This window comes from Hypomesus transpacificus, chromosome 6, assembly GCF_021917145.1.
Source record: "Hypomesus transpacificus isolate Combined female chromosome 6, fHypTra1, whole genome shotgun sequence".
Taxonomy (NCBI): Eukaryota; Metazoa; Chordata; class Actinopteri; order Osmeriformes; family Osmeridae; genus Hypomesus; species Hypomesus transpacificus.
In genome coordinates this window covers 11,689,100-11,709,039 of record NC_061065.1, presented here as the reverse complement: position 1 = coordinate 11,709,039, position 19,940 = coordinate 11,689,100, and the positions used below count along the sequence as shown (strand labels likewise).

The 19,940-nt window shown below is 48.2% G+C and overlaps 3 protein-coding genes across 4 annotated transcripts; 2 read left to right on the top strand and 1 right to left on the bottom strand.

Moving 5' to 3' along the window:
• The first annotated feature begins 97 nt into the window (after positions 1-97).
• On the top strand, positions 98-1,226 carry lama2 (laminin, alpha 2). The gene is made up of 4 exons (XM_047022155.1): positions 98-104; positions 150-280; positions 489-711; positions 886-1,226. The coding sequence occupies exons 1-4, from the start codon at positions 98-100 to the stop codon at positions 1,050-1,052; spliced, it is 528 nt and encodes a 175-aa protein (XP_046878111.1). The 3' UTR covers positions 1,053-1,226.
• A 267-nt stretch (positions 1,227-1,493) lies between these two features.
• Positions 1,494-5,956, top strand: LOC124468810 (enoyl-[acyl-carrier-protein] reductase, mitochondrial). The gene is made up of 10 exons (XM_047021780.1): positions 1,494-2,014; positions 2,175-2,272; positions 2,361-2,483; positions 2,594-2,737; positions 3,312-3,414; positions 3,578-3,677; positions 4,027-4,100; positions 4,205-4,265; positions 4,396-4,468; positions 4,613-5,956. Exons 1-10 carry the CDS (start codon positions 1,857-1,859, stop codon positions 4,771-4,773), a joined length of 1,095 nt encoding a protein of 364 aa, XP_046877736.1. The 5' UTR covers positions 1,494-1,856; the 3' UTR covers positions 4,774-5,956.
• Positions 5,440-18,089, bottom strand: arhgap18 (Rho GTPase activating protein 18). Of its 2 annotated transcripts, none has more exons than XM_047021779.1 (15): positions 17,746-18,089; positions 12,223-12,545; positions 11,366-11,583; positions 10,742-10,802; positions 10,277-10,410; positions 9,335-9,500; positions 9,026-9,117; positions 8,857-8,934; positions 8,593-8,752; positions 8,414-8,496; positions 8,084-8,290; positions 7,795-7,941; positions 7,346-7,467; positions 7,070-7,125; positions 5,440-6,978 (listed from the first exon to the last, which is right to left on the bottom strand). In XM_047021779.1, exons 1-15 carry the CDS (start codon positions 17,862-17,864, stop codon positions 6,887-6,889), a joined length of 2,058 nt encoding a protein of 685 aa, XP_046877735.1. In that variant the 5' UTR covers positions 17,865-18,089; the 3' UTR covers positions 5,440-6,886. The 2 variants fall into 2 exon arrangements, with proteins under 2 accessions (XP_046877735.1, XP_046877734.1); XM_047021778.1 differs by having other exon boundaries at positions 7,346-7,470; positions 17,746-18,088.
• Between the last annotated feature and the right edge of the window lie 1,851 nt (positions 18,090-19,940).

Sequence of the window (19,940 nt, the reverse complement as noted above, 5' to 3'; positions counted from 1 at the left end):
GACACACACTCACACACACAAACTCACCTGACCTGTGTGGTTACCAGGAGCTGATCACGTATGCCATCTTCAAAACTAACATGTAGAAACTGATTCAATGACAGGTAACGTCATGTATGTAATGACATGCATTTCTCTCCTCCATCCAGTGGGGTCATTCAGGGTAGGTCTGGATGTGACCTTTGACCTTGACTTCAGGACCACTAAGAGCAGTGGGGTTCTGCTGGGGGTCAGCAGTCAGACCACAGATGGACTGGGAATAGAGCTGCTGGACGGAAAGGTACACGCACACACACACACACACAGAGAGCCATGCACACTCACACACACACACACAGAGAGCCATGCACACGCACACACACACACACACACACACAGAGAGCCATGCACACACACACACAGAGAGCCATGCACACTCACACACACACACATACTCACACACACTCACTACTAACACACTGTGTGTTTTCTCTTACCCCACACTGTAGCTGCTGTTCCATGTTGACAATGGAGCTGGACGAATCACAACAGAGTACCAGCCAGACGTGGAGGCGGACCTTTGTGACGGCCAATGGCATTCTGTGTCCGCCCAGAAGCTGCGTCACCGTCTGGAGCTTGTAGTGGACGGCAAAAAGTCCCAGGCTGAGAGCCCCAACACGCGCTCTAACACCGCAGACACCAATGACCCCATCTACGTAGGGGGATTCCCCGGTACGACCCCCTCACACACATCAAACACACCCCAGCATCGTTTTGATTTATTAGAAAGATTGAAGAGTGAAAGATCTCCTTACTGACCGGTCGCCTTTCTCTCTTCCTCATTCTTGTCTGTGTGTGTACGTGCATGTGTGTGTGTGTGTGTGTGTGTGTGTTTGTGTACCGCAGAGGGAGTGAAGCAGGTTGGCTTGAGTGGTAGTTCCTCGTTCAGAGGGTGTATGAGGAACCTGAGGATCACCAAGGCCTCGAAGACCACAGAGGTCCACTTCAACAAGGCCCTGGAGGTGAAGGGGGTCCAGCCACTCTCCTGCCCCGCCAGCCCCCCAGCCGCATGAACACCTGCTGCTAAATACAACCTGCTCCTTCACCTGACCCTACCACACCTAGCCTTAGCAGTGTGATGTCATCATGTTAATGTCCCAGAGTGACCCCCCCCCCCCATATGCATGGTGTGATTCTCCCTGTTTTAATGTACATCTTTATCAAATACATGTTGGATTGCATTTAAACATGTCCGCTTCCTTTCGTCATTGTCCGCTTCAGCACATGCTGACAAATTGAGAGATGTAACTTCAGAAGGACAGCAATGGTGCAGCATTTACTTTATCAAAGATTCATTAAATTGGTTCACATAGTCTTCAGTTTAGGACACACTGTCCACATTAAACAAGGAAATATCCACGTTCTCATTTTTTTTACAGAGTTTCTGTAATAGGATGTGAGTCAGAGGGTGGATGTGTGTGTGTGTGTGTGGGGGGGGGGGGGGGGGTCTGTGGGTGCGTGTGTATGTGTTTGTTTGTGTCTGTGAAAAGGTTCAAATAAAGGTCCAACTTAAATACAAAAGAGGCAGACTGAGACGGCAAGAGAAGAGAGAAATAATCTCCCAGTCCCACTTGTTCTTTCACAACAGTCCCAACCCTGGAGGGGTTAACACCAGCCATGGTTCCGAGCTCTGAGTAGCAGACTAGAGAGGAAAACAATTTAAGGAACAAGTGCTTATCTCCTAACTGAGGAAAGCCCAGCATTACATCAGATTTTGAAGTACGAGAAAGCAAGGAAGAGAGCGAGTGAGAGCTGGCATTAAGCAGTCCCATCGCAGTGTGTATGTACGTCTCATTTCCAGTCCAACTTTGGTTGTCATGAGGAGGATTCTGGTCAGATCTACCCAGGGGAGAGAGCTCCTCCTGGGGCAGAGAGGCAGACAAGCCCCAGCTCCTGGCATTGGAGCCTTCCACCTGCACCACACCTGCTCAGCGCTGGTCTACAGACACCATGGAGACCTGCTGGATTTGGTCAGGTTAGTGGTGGGCTTTACTAGAAACAGTCTCTCCAGTCACTCCTATTAAACATCCTAAACCTATTTGGTCTCGCCTATCAAACAGGCTATGCCTTTCTGGTTCCCTGCATGTGATGTTGAGTTGTTCATTAAGTGGTGTCTATCTGGTGTCTGTGTGCAGGATGGAGCAGATGTCTCTTCCTGCCCTGGGGCCTCATAGCATCAGACTGAAGATGCTGGCAGCTCCTATCAACCCTGCAGACATTAACATGCTGCAAGGTAACACACTGACACACATACACAAACATGCAAGCACACACACACAAACACTACTGAATGTAATTTAATTTGAATGTTTCTCCCCCAGGCACCTACCCCATCAGGCCCCCCCTTCCCTCTGTGGGGGGAAATGAGGGGGTGGGGGAGGTGGGGAGTGATGTCATCAATCTGCGACCGGGAAACTGGGCCATTCCCTGGGATGCCGGGTTTGGTAAAGACCCAAACATTTGTTTGTGTGTAAGTGTAAAATGATGTGCGTGTGTGCAGCTGTGTGCGAAAGAGTGAAACTGTGTGTGTGTGTGTGTGTGTGTGTGCGTGTAGGTACGTGGAGGACGGAGGTGTTGTGTGAGGAGGAGGATCTCCTCCAGGTGCCCAGACAGCTGTCAGTCCTGGAGGCCGCCACAGTGGCAGTGAACCCCTGCACTGCCTACCGCATGCTGCACGACGTCACCCAGCTCCCTCCAGGCAGGCTCATACTGTACCCCTGCTTCAGGCTGGGATCAACACAAGGGTTGGATTAACAGAGTTCTTTCTTTTCCTTAACTTCCTCCTGCCCCTCTCTCCTCCCTTCTCCCTCTCCCTCCTACCTCCCCCTCTATGCTCCCTCCCTCCCTTCTTCCCCACCGTCCTCTCCTCCCTTCCTCCCCACCCTCCTCTCCTCCCTTCCTCCCCACCCTCCTCTCCTCCCTTCCTCCCCACCGTCCTCTCCTCCCTTCTTCCCCACCATCCTCTCCTCCCTTCCTCCCCACCGTCCTCTCCTCCCTTCTTCCCCACCGTCCTCTCCTCCCTTCCTCCCCACCGTCCTCTCCTCCCTTCTTCCCCACCGTCCTCTCCTCCCTTCCTCCCCACCGTCCTCTCCTCCCTTCTTCCCCACCGTCCTCTCCTCCCTTCCTCCCCACCGTCCTCTCCTCCCTTCCTCCCCACCGTCCTCTCCTCCCTTCCTCCCCACCGTCCTCTCTTCCCTTCCTCCCCACCCTCCTCTCCTCTCCTCCCTTCCTCCCCACCGTCCTCTCCTCCCTTCCTCCCCACCCTCCCCCAGGCTCCTGTGTGATCCAGAATGGGGCCAACAGTGCTGTCGGTCAGGCAGTGATCCAGATAGCTGCAACTCTGGGGCTGAAGACCATCAACATCATCAGAGACAGGTTCACATAATCCTGACCCTTACACACATCCTAATGACCTAATGTTATCCTGACCACCAACTGAAAAAAGTAGGCCAGGAAAGAACAAAATAGTGTTTAACAACATGTAAAACAGACCAGAATGTGGATTGTTTGAATGGTAGCTTCCTGTCCCCTCTCTCAGAGCCAATCAGCAGGAGGTGAAGGAGGAGCTTAAGCATATGGGGGCAGACCTGGTTGTCACAGAGGAGGAGCTATGTATTGGGCGGCGCCAGGCTTTAGAGGTGAGGAGACAAACCAACCAATGTCTATGTTCGTTTATTCAATTAGGAGTCAGATGGCTGATCGGTGAGGGAGTTGGGCTAGTAATCAGAAGGTTGCTGGACCAATTCCCTGCAGTGCCAAATTATGCTGTGTCCTTGGGCAAGGCACTTCACCCTACTTGCCTCGGGGGGAATGTCCCTGTACTTACTGTAAGTCGCTCTGGATAAGAGCGTCTGCTAAATGACTAAATGTAAATGTAAATTATTAAGATGTTCAAAATTCCTTTTCTTGTAATGGTCTATACTGACAACACCCCCGGAAAAATGGTGCAGTATCCACTGAAACCGGTTTTGTTTCCATGTATGACAGGGTCTGCCTCGACCAGTCCTGGGGCTGAACTGTGTGGGGGGGCGGAGCGGTGGGCTGGTCCTCGCCCAGCTAAGGTCAGTCTGCTGAGGAGTCTTAGCTAGGGCTGTAAAACTGTTCAAAGCTTTTGGACAGTCACAGCAGAATGCTTCCTCAGCTAGTGATGTTTGAATCCCTCCAGAGAGGGCGCTACCATGGTAACCTATGGAGGGATGTCCAGGAAACCTCTCCTGGTACCTGCTGTGAGTACACCCCTCTGGTCTTCTCCTCCGGTCTCCTATTCTCTCTGGTCTGTCTGTCTGTCTGTGTGTGTGTCTGACCTGTCTGTCTGTCTGTCTGCATGTCTGACCAGTCTGCATGTGTGTCCTGCAGGGCTGTCTGATCTTCAACAACCTCAAGCTCCGCGGCTTCTGGATGACACAGTGGAAGAGGGACAACAGACATGGTAACCATAGTGATGACCTCTAGCCTCACTTCACTTCCTGTCACAGTAACCTTTATCTTTCGCTTCTTTTGTACTGGTTCCCATGGACTCAACACACCACCTAATCAGACCTGATATAATACTGTATATGCGTGTGTGTTTCAGATATGATGCGTCTTCAGAACATGGTGACAACAGTGTGTGGTCTACTGCTTAGTGGCAAGCTCCGCCCCCCTCGCTGTGTTCCGGTGCCTTTCAGCCAATACAAACAAGCCCTCCAGGCAACCAGTCACGCCCACTCCAGAAAGCATGTGTTAATGATGTAGACCAGGGGTTTTCAACTGGTTTTGTCCCAGGGTCCATCGTTCTTACTAGAAGATAGTCCGTAGCCCACTGATGTGCCTGCGTGCGCCTACATGTGTGTGTGTCTGTGTGTGTGTGTGTGTGTGCGTGTCTGCATGTGGATAGAAGGACGTTTTAACATTTTGTTTTCCATGTAGCTTTTATATAAAAACCTTAAACAAATCTAGATATATCTACTTAAAAACCTCAAACATTATACATAGAATCTGAAAAATTGAAATATGTGTATGTGAGATTCTGAACAATTCTGAAAAATATGTGTAAAAACAACAAAAACTTTTGATTTTCAGTGCTTAAGAATTGAAAACTATTAAACTACTATTAAATTATATTGCAGTTTGTAGTTGTACAGTAGTTGTTGTTCTAGCCCCAAACTGGTTTCATCATCTTTATATTATTTTAGACATTTCTTATTTTAGGTATTTTTCCCCATATTCAAGAGTAATCTGGAAATGTGTTGAAATATCAAAGCAAATTTATAAAAATAAAAAAAACAATGGTGGACTGATAGGCTTGTGTCGCGGACCCCCTGCAATGCCGCCGTGGACCACCAGGGAACAGCGGACCCCCGGTTGAAAACCCCTGATGTAGACAACACACACACACACTCCAGACTCAACACCACAACAATCATTTCATGCTTTCTTTATTTACAGGGAGTTTAGTGGTTATTCAGAAGCTGCAGGACAGTCATAAGATTACTGACCCAGCTATGTTCACAGTAGACAGGACAGGAGAGGAATAGTTGGTCAAATCAACATGTTACAGAGAGTTCATTCATCTTTTGTATCGCTCTCATCTAATTGGTCTTGGTAATAAAGAGATGCTGTGAGCTGTAGTACAGTGGTCTTTCCTTTCCTGATGCTGGCTGAACATGCTACACAAACACAAGATTACATATCGCTTATTAAACACTTTGAGTCCTTCTGTCTCCACCACAATGAATGGCAGTGTCAGTGTGTGTGTGTCTGTCAGTGTGTGTACCGAGGGGGGCTTTGAACCCTGGACAACAACAACATATCAACATTAGTGTTCTCTAGAGATTACCCAGGGTTCTGCTTTATGTTGACCAACAGGTCGACTTATCAGTCAACATCTGATCTTTAGTCTGACATTAAAATACTATGTGCTGTAGCCAGATAGCTATGACATGCAAGAGCTTAATCCATTAAACTCCTCAGTATGAATACTGTCTACCTTTGCCACCAGATTGCCATCTTCAAGGTGTAGCAGGCTAAAGCTATGTTATGAGAGGTGGTTAGTTCACCATGCTAGAACCACATGGGTTAGTGTGTGTATGCATGCATAAGCGGAGCACCCTAGAACGTGAGTGTGTGTGGGTGCTCATGCTGAGACCACACATCCCTGTCAGATTATCAGGGATCACTGATGGAGTTGCTACTGCAGCTGCTCTAACAGCACAGACTGCTGGGAACCAGGTGAAGAAACTGTCTGTTTCTATCTGTATCTGCCCTCTGCCCTCTCTCATGGGGGGGGGGGGGTATGGAGAAGACCACCCTGTTGTTCTGTGGCTCCACACTACAGACAATCAACAAGTTCCACAGATACTGTGTGTCCCAGGAGTGGACTTCTCTCCCAGATAACTCAGTACTGTGTAGAGTCATTTGTTTCTGTAGGGGAGCCCAAATAGAACTTTCTGGAACTCTGGGAGAGAATTCTAGACTGAGTCGTTTACAATAGATGTTGTTCCATGTGGAAAATATATTGAGCTCATTCATGACCATCAGCTGTTTCGTCTGCTTACAGCACTAGCAGGTGCATCGTCAATCATGTGACACACCTGACCCCTAACCACAGTTCACGGGCCAGTCACGTTCCTTGTTAGGTCGGAGTTGAGAAGAGGGGGCTAGGTGAGGGGTCATGGAAGGGTAGGGGTGGGGTGGGTTCAGTCCAAATTCATTGGCTGTAGTTTCCCTTTTCTCTTGTTTGACGACACCCACATTCTTCTGTGTTGCTGTATATCAACAGAAAGCCTATCAGACTGATTGGGCGGTTACTAGGGCAGGCAGGCATCCAATCAGACGTAGCAAGGCAGGTGTGTAGCGGGCAGGCGTCCTATCGCAGAGCAGCCTTGATTACCCATTCTGCACTGGGATTAAGCTCCTGGAGGTCTTTCATGTAGGTCTCCTCATCCAAACAGCGCTCCTCTGAACACACACAAGACACACACGTTAGCCAGATGGTACTTTGCGGTGAGTTTTTACGTTTGACATTTGTACTGACGATGCTGAAACGTACTGATATTCCCTCCTATCTCATAAAGGCACAGGTCCTCCCTCTTCACAGACACACAGCTGGCAGGGGAGGGAGGAAGGAGGAGGGGGCGAGAGAGAGCAAGGATTCCAGTGTTTAATAATGGCTGAAACAAACTTGAGGAAGACTTTTTTGATGACATTTCAAAATGTTACGACATTTATCCGTCTTTGTGTGTTTATGTAAGCGTTGGTGTCCATACAAAGGTGTGTATATGCATGTAGGTGTGCATGTGTGTGCGCGTGTGTGTTTGCGTGTTACCTGTCCTGGCTGAGAAATCGTGTGAGCACGTCAGCAGCTTGCAGCTTCTCAGTCAGCTGTACAGCCATGGACACCTTGGAGAACTGGGGAGCCTGAACACGTATGAAGCCCTGGACACTGTCCTGCTGGATGGACACACACACACACACACGAGTATGTATACAGTACACAAATACACACACGCACAAACACTGATATATTTGCATCTGTGAATATATACACACCCAACATTGTTATCAAGGGTTTCATAAGAAGATTTCATTTCTGCTATTCTGCATCTATTCAAAGCCAATTTCATTTTTGTAAATCAAATAATATGTAAATTCTGTTGAGTATTTGTAACTTATCAAACTCCACGCCTGTAGTGCAGCGTATGACCAGAAGATGTCAGGCTGGAGCCATAACCTGTGTCCTTAGGTGAACTAGGGCGCTGAGGAGTGGACTGTTACCTCAGCAGAGCCTCTGTCAGGCTTGTCGCTCTTATCGCGATCGTAGGCCATCCTCCTCAGGATCTTCCTCATGGCGTGGTCCTTGTTTGTCTTCCTCTGGTTCTCTGCATTCTGCTTCCTCACCTGATTCATGATGAACTTGGGGATCTGGGACACAAAAGATGATAGATAGATAGATAGATAGATGAAGGACAGAGGGATGAGGAAACAGAGAGATAGTGGGATGATGAATGGAGGGATGATGAATGGAGGGATGAAAGAAAGGAGAGATAGAGGGTAGGGGCCGTACCGTCCATAGCAGGTTCTGGTAGCGTATTAGCAGACGGACGATGTTGGCGATGCCGGTTGCCAAGGAGAATTCCTGCTGCTCACTGATTTTACTGCGGAAGCCTTTGAACATGAAGATGTTGGGCGCCATCACCACGGAGACATTGTTGAGTGTCATCTTGTTCTGATCCTTGTGGTCTATGACTCGCTGGAAGAACTCCATAAGGGTCTAAAGACAGGAATCTCATCACATCACTGGATAGCATGACACAATGGGATCAATGACAGGACATGACATACCATGCATGTGGTGTAAGTGGGGTGGGGGTGTATTTTTGGGTCTGGTACGAACCTTGAGAGTGTCTCTGTTGGCCTCTGGCAGGAGTAAGACCAGCAGGTTGAGAGCCTGAAGCTGCTGCTTCTTAGTGGGCAGTTCTGTTCACACACACACACACAAGTTAATAAAATACAACAGCTTATATTTACACGTGTCAAGGTCACATACTGAGCACAGCTATGGAGGCTGCATACTGAGCACAGCTATGAAGGCGTTGAGGTATTCCACAGTGAGTAGGGGGTGGGGCAGCTCTCTGATGAACAGCTTGAGCACGCTGGCAGCATCGTGCTGCTTCAGGGTCTCCCAGGGAAACACGCCCTCATAGAAATTAGCCTCCAGATCCTGACACACCGCCTGGAACACACGTTAAACACGGTTTGAGGTTTCCCCAAGGCAGACTCCCTTGAGTAGTGATCAAGGTATAAAGAGATTGACCTGAACACCAGGTATGGACTAACCTTGACTCTAGTGGCTGATCCAGGTATCCTTAGCAGGCCCTCAGTGTCCAGACCCTCCTCCTCTATGTGGTTGATTAGCTGGCAACAACAACCACAACCCCAGTCAGACACATAAGGACAGTGTGAACAGTAAACAGAGTCGACATGGAAGCTCATGGGGTCCTCTCACCCTCTGCAGGATGATGGGGACCCTGGTTCCTGGAGCTCTGCCCTGGTCATGCTCCAAGAGGGTGACCAGGGGCACGCCAAAAAGACCCCACTCTGGAGATCCAGTAGAAAGACGCACGCCCACACACACACACACACGTGCCCACACAGACACATACACATGTAGACACACACAAGTGCATACATACATATACACAAAAATAGAAATACATATTCACTAACATACATATGCATATCCATAAACAATAACTCAGCTCTTTCTGTGCCTAGAAGCAGTGCTGCTATGCGTTTTCCTCTCCAACGCTCTGACCTTTGACCTTCAATTTGACGGCCTTGTGAGCCTTGAGGTCGATCCCGGCCGTGTCGTAGAGCGCCGTCATCTCGATGAGGACCAGGCGGTGGACCTTCTTCATGTCCTGGGGTGAAAGGTCCCCCACCTTGGTCAGCCCTGTCTTGTCCCGAATCAGCTTGAAGTTCTGATACACACACACACACACACACAGTAAGACTGAGGTCAGGGCCAGTGAAATATAATAACCTAATTTTCTGTTGATCTTCAGTACCTAATCCAGCCTCCAGGGGGAGCTAGAAGCTGAGAGACTGATGATCAGACGGTAGCTAGCATCCCCTGCACAGCTAGAGGAGCTCCACTCTCAACACACTGATTGAATAAATCTCAGAGCAAACACTGTCGTTTTATCTCGCTACCTTGTTTCGGTGTGGTCCATAGACCTGTCAATAAACTGAGGTTTAGGTTTTTTCCACCTACTTTAAGTCACCCAAGGTTTGAATGTTCACGCCTAACAGTCATTTTTGTAACAAGTCAGAGCCCAGTGAGATCAGTCTGGACCAATAGCAGGCCAGTGAGCCTTGCAATAGCCAATAGAACCTCCCGTGGTGCACTGGCACTTCCTGTATTCAGCCAAGTGACCTTTGCACTGTCGTTGCAGCAGGTAAGTCTGAGCCGGTGTTAATGTTTACCCGAGGTGTTGTTCAGGGTATAGGCTGCCAAACAAAGGTTCACACACAGGTACACACACCTGGTGGTCAGGGAACCCACACCTGGTACACACCTGTTACACACACACAGGCCAACACACCAGACCCACTTGGACATGAAAATGGTTGTGTATTTGCTCTTAAAACTCATTGTTTTGCCTCCAACTATACAATGACAGGCTCTTCATATTGTTGGTGGATTGAGATTTGTATGGATAAATTGATGATAATTGTTTGGGATTTTGGAACTTACAGGAAGTTGGTCATCTGTGTCACATGAGGCCTCTTCTGCAACCTTTGACCCCTCTCTGTAGCTGAGGGCCTGCTCTGAGAAGGACACCTCCAGGTTCAGGTCAGTCTCCACCTCTACCCTTCCCTGGTCTACTCCTGCACACACACACACACACACGCACAGGAACAGGTACAGAAACACACACACAACCAGACATCATTATCATGGCAGAGCTACCAAAACCAGGTGTTAAAGTCCAGAGAGGATCAAAGTATCTCTCAGCAGACAGTGTAGGATACCATTACTCTGTGTGTGCATGTGTGTGAGTCTGTGTGGAATCTTGAACCTTTGTAACACTAAGTTGTTTCTAGGATCTCAAGCTGCAGTCATTATTCACACACACACACACAGAGGTGATTCTCAAGGACCACTGCTGAGAAAGGCATGCTGAGGCCAGTACTGGGGGAAGGGGGCGGGGATGCATACCAGCAGAAGCTGCTTCCTCATTCCTGGTCTCACTTCCTGCTGTGGGCGGGGCCTCTTGCTCCTGGAACAGAGGTCAGAGCGCATCCAACCCATCAGGCTACACAGTTAAACTCAGAGACGTGGATTAATGGAACATTGACTTAACTGCTATTAGCCATGTCTGTTAGTCAGTAACAGTTATGTATTAGCTCCTTTTACCCTCAGTGCTGACAGATAATGATGGTATTGTTAGCTGGATGGTTAACCAGTGAACAAGCAGGTTCTGTACATTTGACCACTTCTGCATTCCAATCCCCCACCCTGTTCTACATAGCCCCATGCTCTCCTACTGCCCCTGAACACAGGCCCAAGTTAGAGTACACTAACCCAAGCTATCCTAGAGGACAACCACCCTCAGCTCCCACTGAAGACCTCCCCCTTCCCCAACAGAACTCTGAACACAGGACAAGAGTGAAGGGAGGGGATGGGGGGGGGGGGGGTCAACAACTGCATATCAGTCTTTGTGCTCTGTCAGGGTGGAGGAAGTAACAAATTGTCCATTTCATTGTATAAGTTCTGAATGAATGAATAAATAAACAAACAAAACCTGCAATGCCCTCCGTAATGACATTGGTGATATCTGACCTTTGACCCCTGTCTGAAGATGTCCCGTACGTCGGGGACGTGGTGTGTGTGTTTCCGCTTGCGTAGCGTCAGCGAGGTGAGCCGCCGCTCCACGGCTGCCACCTGCGTGCGCGTCAGAGTGGACAGCAGCACCAGACTGTCCTCCTTCTCCATCGACGAATCATCAAACAGCATGGCAAGTCCCGCCTCCTCTAGCCACGCCTCTTCCTGCTCCCCTTCTACATGACAGGAAGCGGGGATTTGACGGGGGTGTGGGGCAGAGGAGAAGAGAGAGGGCAAATACGGAAAGGAAAGGGAGGGAGCAGGAGAGGGAGAGAGCAGAAGAGAAAGAGGAAGGTTATGTTCTGTGTGAAAATCTGCTGTCGTCAGTGGCTGGTCTCTCTCTAACTCTCTTTTCTTTGTCTTTGTCTCTCTCTCTTTTCTTGCCATGTTTATATGAGCATCCTGTTTAAGACCAACATCAACACAGGATGTTGCAGAAATCCCAGTCCTGTTGAAACGATGTAACCCTAATAAACAGCTAGCATCTGCAGGTGTGTGTGTGTGATAATATGTTTGTGTTTCCTGTCAGTGGAGTGTCCCAGGGTCTGATGTGCGATGCAGATTCAGCTCCACACAGGCTCACACGGGCAGTGCTCTTCAAAATTGTAGTTTGAGAACATACTAGCACATTCTAAATCTGCTTCAACCTGTCTCAGTTGCTGTATCTGAAAACAGCTTATTGGTTCTAATATGAAGACACTGCGATGAGGTCAGGATGAACCTGGAGACTGGCTCCAGACCATAATACTATCTACGCTAGATACCCCTCCAGAGAATAATATGATATACAAACCCTGGTACCCCACCATACTAACCTTCAGGCACCTTCAGCTGAACCTCCTCCTGGGCCTCCCCCTCTCCTCCCTCTGCCCCCTCTGCCCCCTCTCCCCCCCGGCTGGAGCTGATGTGCGCCACCTCCTTCCAGTAGTCATCCATGGCCAGCTCATCCAGGGAGTCCTGTGAGCTGCATCGCTGATAGGGCAGCTTGCAGGAGGGGGCAGAGCCTGATAGGTGGGTGGAGTTTGATGCGGGGGAGAGATGGGTGGGTTTGAGGATAGGGCTGGACCCAGGGGTGGGGCTAAGGCCAGGGGTGGGGCCATGTTTGTCTTTGGCCTGTACACTATAGTGACCACTCCTCCTATTTGTACAGAGAGAGAGAGAGAGAGAGAGAGAGAGAGAGAGAGAGAGAGAGAGAGAGAGAGAGAGAGAGAGAGAGAGAGAGAGAGGGAGAGAGAGAGAGAGGGAGAGAGAGAGAGAGAGAGAGAGAAAGAGAGCGAGAGAGCGAGAGAGAAAGAGAGCGAGAGAGCGAGAGAGAGAGAGAGAGAGAGAGAGAGAGAGAGAGAGAGAGAGAGAGAGAGAGAGAGGAGAGATGGAGGGACGGCGAGGAAGTGATGGAGAGAAAGAGAGTTATGGAAGGAGGGAGAGAGAAACAAAAGGGGAGGGAGAGACGGAGACAGGAAGATATTATTACACAGAATATTGCTGATTCACATGAGCAGTTTATCTGGGGACAAACCCGCTATTAATACGGAACATGATACAGCTACATACAGTAGATGTCAACATGACAGAAGGGCTCCAGAGTCCGACACCAACACCATGGTGAACCTCTAGCCTGCTCTCTAATCAAAAGGCACAGTCTCTGTAGACTGAAGGTTATGGAACAGGCTGGGCTGTGGCAGAGGGCCATGCTGTTCTCAGACTGTATCACACACATATACACACACACACACACACCCTGTGTTGCCCCTGCTGTTAGACGGAGCAGCTTTATTAAATTACTACTGTAGGAATGCTGTTGCAGAAGGCGGAGGTACATATTTAGATGTGTTCTCTCTCTCTCTTACCGCCCCCACCCCCCTTTCCCCGGTCTGCAGGGCATCTTTGAAGGCTATAATAACCTCCAACTCAGCTTGACCAGTTCCTCTGCACCCTGCTGTTGACCCACTAATAATACTCCACCATAAGTACAGTATACAGTCCCAACACTGACTGTGTGGCTGAGGAGAGACTGTGGCTGAGAGACTGTGGCTGAGGAGAGACTGTGGCTGAGAGACTGGCTGAGGAGAGACTGTGGCTGAGGAGAGACTGTGGCTGAGAGACTGGCTGAGGAGAGACTGTGGCTGAGGAGAGACTGTGGCTGAGGAGAGACTGTGGCTGAGAGACTTTGGCTGTGGAGAGACTGTGGCTGAGAGACTGTGGCTGAGGAGAGACTGTGGCTGAGGAGAGACTGTGGCTGTGGAGAGACTGTGGCTGAGAGACTGTGGCTGAGGAGAGACTGTGGCTGTGGAGAGACTGTGGCTGAGAGACTGTGGCTGAGGAGAGACTGTGGCTGAGAGACTGGCTGAGGAGAGACTGTGGCTGAGGAGAGACTGTGGCTGTGGAGAGACTGTGGCTGAGGAGAGACTGTGGCTGTGGAGAGACTGTGGCTGAGAGACTGTGGCTGAGGAGAGACTGTGGCTGAGAGACTGTGGCTGAGGAGAGACTGTGGCTGAGAGACTGGCTGAGGAGAGACTGTGGCTGAGGAGAGACTGTGGCTGTGGAGAGACTGTGGCTGAGGAGAGACTGTGGCTGAGGAGAGACTGTGCCTGAGAGACTGGCTGAGGAGAGACTGTGGCTGAGGAGAGACTGTGGCTGTGGAGAGACTGTGGCTGAGAGACTGTGGCTGATGAGAGACTGTGGCTGAGAGACTGTGGCTGTGGAGAGACTGTGGCTGAGGAGAGACTGTGGCTGTGGAGAGACTGTAGCTGAGGAGAGACTGTGGCTGTGGAGAGACTTGAGGGGGTGATACAGTACACACACACACACAAGTGACTAGGTATAATACACCAGTTGGTCTGAGTGGATCAGAGGCATTCTTTAGCGGTGCCATGGAAACAAGTGGAGTCAATCTCACACACCAGCAATAAAGTCAGACTTACAACTACGCATCACAGTCTACAGTCACCAAGTTAGACTTAACTGGTGTAAAGTCAGCAATAACCAATCAAGTTAGACTTAACGGGTCTGTGGATTCCAAAACTCATAGATAATACAAACATAATTCATTTCTGTCTTTATGTCTGTCTGCCTACCTGTCAGTCGACCTGTTGAGCTGCCTGACTGTCTGCCTGCCTGGGCTTGTCTGTCTGTCTTATTTCAGTCTCGTGTGTCTGTCTGTCTGTCTTTATTCTCTCCAGTGATCATGTGGGGGCAGATGATTCAGCAGGATTCTGACTCCAGAACCATGCATGGGAGACTCACTATCCAAGCGGAGTTCTGGAACAGAGATCTGGTTACAGTGCTCACACCGTTCTCAGATGCAGTCCTTATTACACTGCACTAGAGTCCCTTCTGGAGCACAAGGTTTTGGAACAACGCCCTGATAAGCCACTTGGTCCATGCCAGATCAACAGGAGATAAAGAGAGACAGAGAGACAGAGAGACAGGGAGAGACAGAGAGACAGAGAGACAGAGAGAGAGAGAGAGAGAGAGAGAGAGAGAGAGAGAGAGAGAGAGAGAGAGAGAGAGAGAGAGAGAGAGAGAGAGAAACAGAGGCAGAGAGAGGGGGGGGGAGAGACAAAACAAGAGAGAGTCCTTGATGCATATAGAATTTTCCTTAATTACAAAAGGTCCATACCATACAAATCCATTCTTTATTAGCAGGAGATTCATCCCTTGGATAGCTCAACACAACATTGCCTGTCACTAAGTCCTGAAAGACGCCAAGTCCAAATGCTTGGTTCACATCTGGAATTGTATTTTAATGCAAGTGATTTTAGGACGATCGTTTGACAGTATGTAACTATAACGCCAACAAAGAAGTCTGAATTCAAGCCTGTGTGTCTGTGTATATTTCTGTTCACCTGCATCTTCTGTTATGCTGTTATGATATCCATCCATGGACAGGTGTGTTGGTTTATTGTTAATGTGTTTATATGATCAGGTGAGTTTCCAATATTTTTGTGTGTGTTGTGTCAACAGAAAAAGTGGCACAGTGTCGGTGGTTTCACTGTAGTAACTGCTGATTCTGTGCTGCCTGTCAGACTGTTTACCTGGATACAGCCACACACACACACACACACACCAACAATTAACCTCCTCCCATGTTCATTTAGTTTGTATATAGTGTTTCCCCCTCTAAGACACAGAGAGTGTGTTAGAGAAACAAACACAAACCTACTGCATGACACCAAGGCCATGGTCAATAGCGCTGTGGCCCCGAATAGTCATATCTGGTATAACCTAGCTAAAGCCCTAATCCCAGCAAAGAGCCATAATCCTAGCAAACAGCCTAGCCCTAGCCTACATCCAAAACAACAAATGAATTAACTTTTTCAAAACATTCAATAATCAAGCTAGCAGTCCCTTTGGTTTCGGTGTCAGTGTTCACCTGTTTTATGTGACTTCATAGATCCTATCTTATCAAAGAGAAACACTCAAAGGCGTAACCTTGAAAATGAAACTAACGTGTGTGTGTGTGTGTGTGTGCTTGAGTGTGTGTGTCTTACTCTTTGTACCTTTGGGTACTCTAACCTCTATGTTATCAGTCAGTAGGTTGTAGTCAAGTTGCCCATACTGATGGCTAGTATTGTATGATTATGAATAATGTAGATAATATGTGATGACTGTAAAGGAAAAAACACACCATAGCACACCTCTGAAATGACATCAAATAGTCAGGTCACAAGTTAGTTAACCAGCCTGCAAGTCAGTTAGCCAGGCTGTAAGCCAGTTACCCAGACAGCAAGGTTTGCAAAGTCCGCATGGCAGCCTGACGAGTCAGTTGCCAATCAGCCAGGCAACCAGCCAGCCAGTTCATGAACAGTGCATTGTCCTCAATTCTCCATTAGAACAGCAGAGCAGGTGTCAGTGGCAGACCAACTGATTCACCAAACAACCAGATACACAAGTCAAGAACCACTGCCTCTGCCCACTAAACTGGCCCTGGACACTGGTCCCAGACCAGTAAGTAAGTAAGTAAGTAAGTAAGTAAGTAAGTAAGTAAGTAAGTAAGTAAGTAAGTAAGTAAGTAAGTAAGTACACTTTATTTGTATAGCACCTCTCACAGATCAAAATCACAAAGTGCTTCACAACAAAATGAAATACAACTCCACAAATTAAGACACAAGAACATTTCTTCAATTGCTTTTTAAAAGCTTCGACAGAAGTCGCACACCGTAGACAGGGAGGCAAGACATTCCACAGCCTCTGAGCCACTGCTCGGAATGATCGATCCCCTCTGGTTTTAAAATGAGTGCAGGGAACCACTAATAGCCTCTGACCTAATGACCTCAGACTACGAGTGGGAGTACGAAGCTGTATCAAGTCAGAGATGGAGAGAGGAACTTGACCATGCAGGGCTCTAAAGGTAAGAACCAGGATTTTAAATTGCATTCCATACTGGACTGGTAACCAGTAAAGTGATGCTAAAACAGGTGTGATGTGCGCTCTTTTGTTAATATGAGTTAAAAGACTTGCAGCAGAGTTCTGAACAGCCTGGAGACAGTCAAGCTCCTCAGTCTACCCAGCCCGCTAAACTGGCCCTGGACACTGGTCCCAGACCAGTCTATCCAGCCCGCTAAACTGGCCCTGGACAATGGTCTCAGACTAGTCTATCCAGCCTGCTAAACTGGCCCTGGACACTGGTCCCAGACCAGGCAGGATAAACACATTTGATCTTCCTTCCTCTGTCTGATATTGGCCATGGGCTTAGGCCTGTCCTACAGATGCACTCCTCTACTTGATCCCAGCAGGCTTAGGGTTAGGGCCTGTGATGTACATTAAACTAGCCACACCACTGTTGAGCTGAACACCCAGCTGGCACATGGAAATAATGTATGTGTGTGTGTGTATGTGTGTGTGTGTGTGTGCGCGCAGGCAAATGTTCTCAGCTGCAGTCTGCAGATGGCCTGTTGAATGGGAAGAGGAAGCAGCGTCATGTTTCACTAGAGGACAGTGCTCATTGTGTGACCTCACCTCTGTCTGCCTGTCTGTTGGTGAACACAGGCTTGTTGACTAGTTGTTTACACTTCTCTCTAAACATGGAGACACCAAACACTGTATATTTTGTAACACAGTCAGTAAATGTAGTCTGGTGGGAGATCTGTCTAAACAGGTTTGCTGTAGTGTATCATTATAAAATAAGAAAGAAATTTGACATGTTATTCCAATATTTGTAGACTTAATTAGTAAAGTCAGTTCAACGCATACGCGTAGTAGGCTTTATGAAGAAGTAATCAGCGGCTCTGTGTGACAGCTTGTGTCCGCTAGAGATGCAATACATACGAGACAATCACCAGACCTTTGCCCTTCTCCATTCAAGTGAAACACGGTAACAATTTCTTTCTCCCTCTCACCTTAGAGCAGGAGACTCGCTGTCTTCGACATTGTTTAGTCCCGTTAGAGGCGGTACAACTTCGCTGTTGCTGAAGTACCCGGTCAAGATGACTCCCTTTGAGTCTTGTTGGCGACTCATCTTGAGCGCCGCATTATTGTAGACTCACGCAATCGCTTATAACTTTGGATCTGTAGATTATCCGAGTGGAACTCTCTCTCTCTCTTTCTCTTTCTCCTAGTGATCTCCCTCCTTGACAACATGAATAATAACGCCACAGCCCCGCCCGGGGCTGCACCGAGCCGTGTAATTCGGGCGGAGTCACCCCAGTTTGAAGACAGTAGAAAAGATCGCGCTCCGTTGTCCAGTCAGCCCATCAACAATGTCCTGTCAGTCTAGTAATACTGTTTCCTGTTTTGTATTAATGTATTCATTTTTATGGTAGTTTGTATCCTAATATTAGCCTAAACCTAAATGAATTGTTGCAGCAGTTTAGCATGACACGGTACAATATACAAAACTGTTCAAACACAAGGGTCATAAAGGACAGATATAAAAAGATAAACAAATATGAAATTCCCTGTTTGATACCCTTACTTGATGACTTAAAGTAACATACTGAACAGTGTATCGGCATGGATCTGTCATCTGTGTGTCGGGGATAATGTAGAAAATTATCGGACCATCTCCATTTCTGCCTCCAGTGCAGTGATATCTGATCAGACCAGGCCATTACTGTACAACCTCGACCCTGCTGCAGAGAGGAATCTGTACTGCCACCCGCTGGTGGCACGGATTAACTGAATGCTTGTCTGAGAGACAACGGACCAGGTACCAAGAATAGTTATATACATGATGTAGACATGACAGACACTCAAACAGACTCATCTGTGTACACACTGGTACGGTGACTCTGTACCAGCCCTGAGTGGTGTCTTTATATCACACAGATGCAGTCAGTCTCTACAACACTGGTGCTGGGAGTCTGTACAACACTGGTGTGGAGAGTCTGTACCCACCAGAAAATATTAATTTCAAGATTAACATGGATATAATCACAGAGGAATTCATACATGTAAACTCACACAGACACATGCATACTCACACACACATACAATCACACACACACACACACAAACACACACACGCATACTCACACATACATACACTCACACACACAAGGAAAAAAGTAATTCCTTACCTTAGATAAAGAAAGTAGACCAGTTTGGAAACCATGGTAACCATGGGTATTCGGTCAAGACCCCCCTAACCCCAGGTGGAAAAAGTCTCCTCCATCCCTCACCTCACACACGCACGTCTTCAAAACACACACACACACACACCCAAATGTACCAACACACCATTTAGATACTCTGCCTAAGAGAGCAGTTAGAGGTCTCAGTCCCTCTAGCATTCCACCCCTCCCCCCTCCCCCTCTCCTCCCCACCAGTCCTTGCCCCACCTCTCCCTAATCTTATTAAATAATTAATGCCCTTCTTTACCCTGCGCTCTTTCCATGCCACAGAGAAAACATACAGTACACGCATTTCCACTCCACACACACCTAACTACACAAAATACTCACACACACAGCTTCGCTCTGACCCAGAGATAGAGATATACAGAGATTTGTGGATGTCCTTATAATACGTGTGATAGAATTACTGGCTGAGCAGAAATGCATGCTGTTTCTTACTTGTGAAAATGAAGGATGTCTAAACATGATGACGTGTCAGCCTTAATGAAGCTGTCTGGTGTAAGGAGATCAGGCTCCTGCCACACCAGGAGAACACCTGACCACCTTGAGTCTTCACTTCCTGCCTGCAACCTCACAGGGGCCTAACGTGTGCATTTACTGGGTCATGTGTGTGTCTGTACAAGGGGCGAGGGGTGGTGGGTGTAGGGTTTGTGTGTGCATAGTATTGGTATTAGTGCCCTCATCCCTCCCCCCCCTTAAAGAAGGCGTTGTACCAAACACTTTAGCCCATAAATTAGACCAATCAGAGCACACAGGGAGTGACGGCCGCTTAGCCTAATCCTAAAGGATTGAACAAAAAAACAGCTGGCCAGGACTAATCACTGCGGCCCCAGCTAAGTGGGTACAGAATACGTCAGGGCCTGTTATTACAGTCATTAGTTTCTGGTATGATGCAGCCATATGATGTCCTGCAAGCCTGTTCAGTCAGTTTGTTTAACAGCTGATCAATATTACAGCTG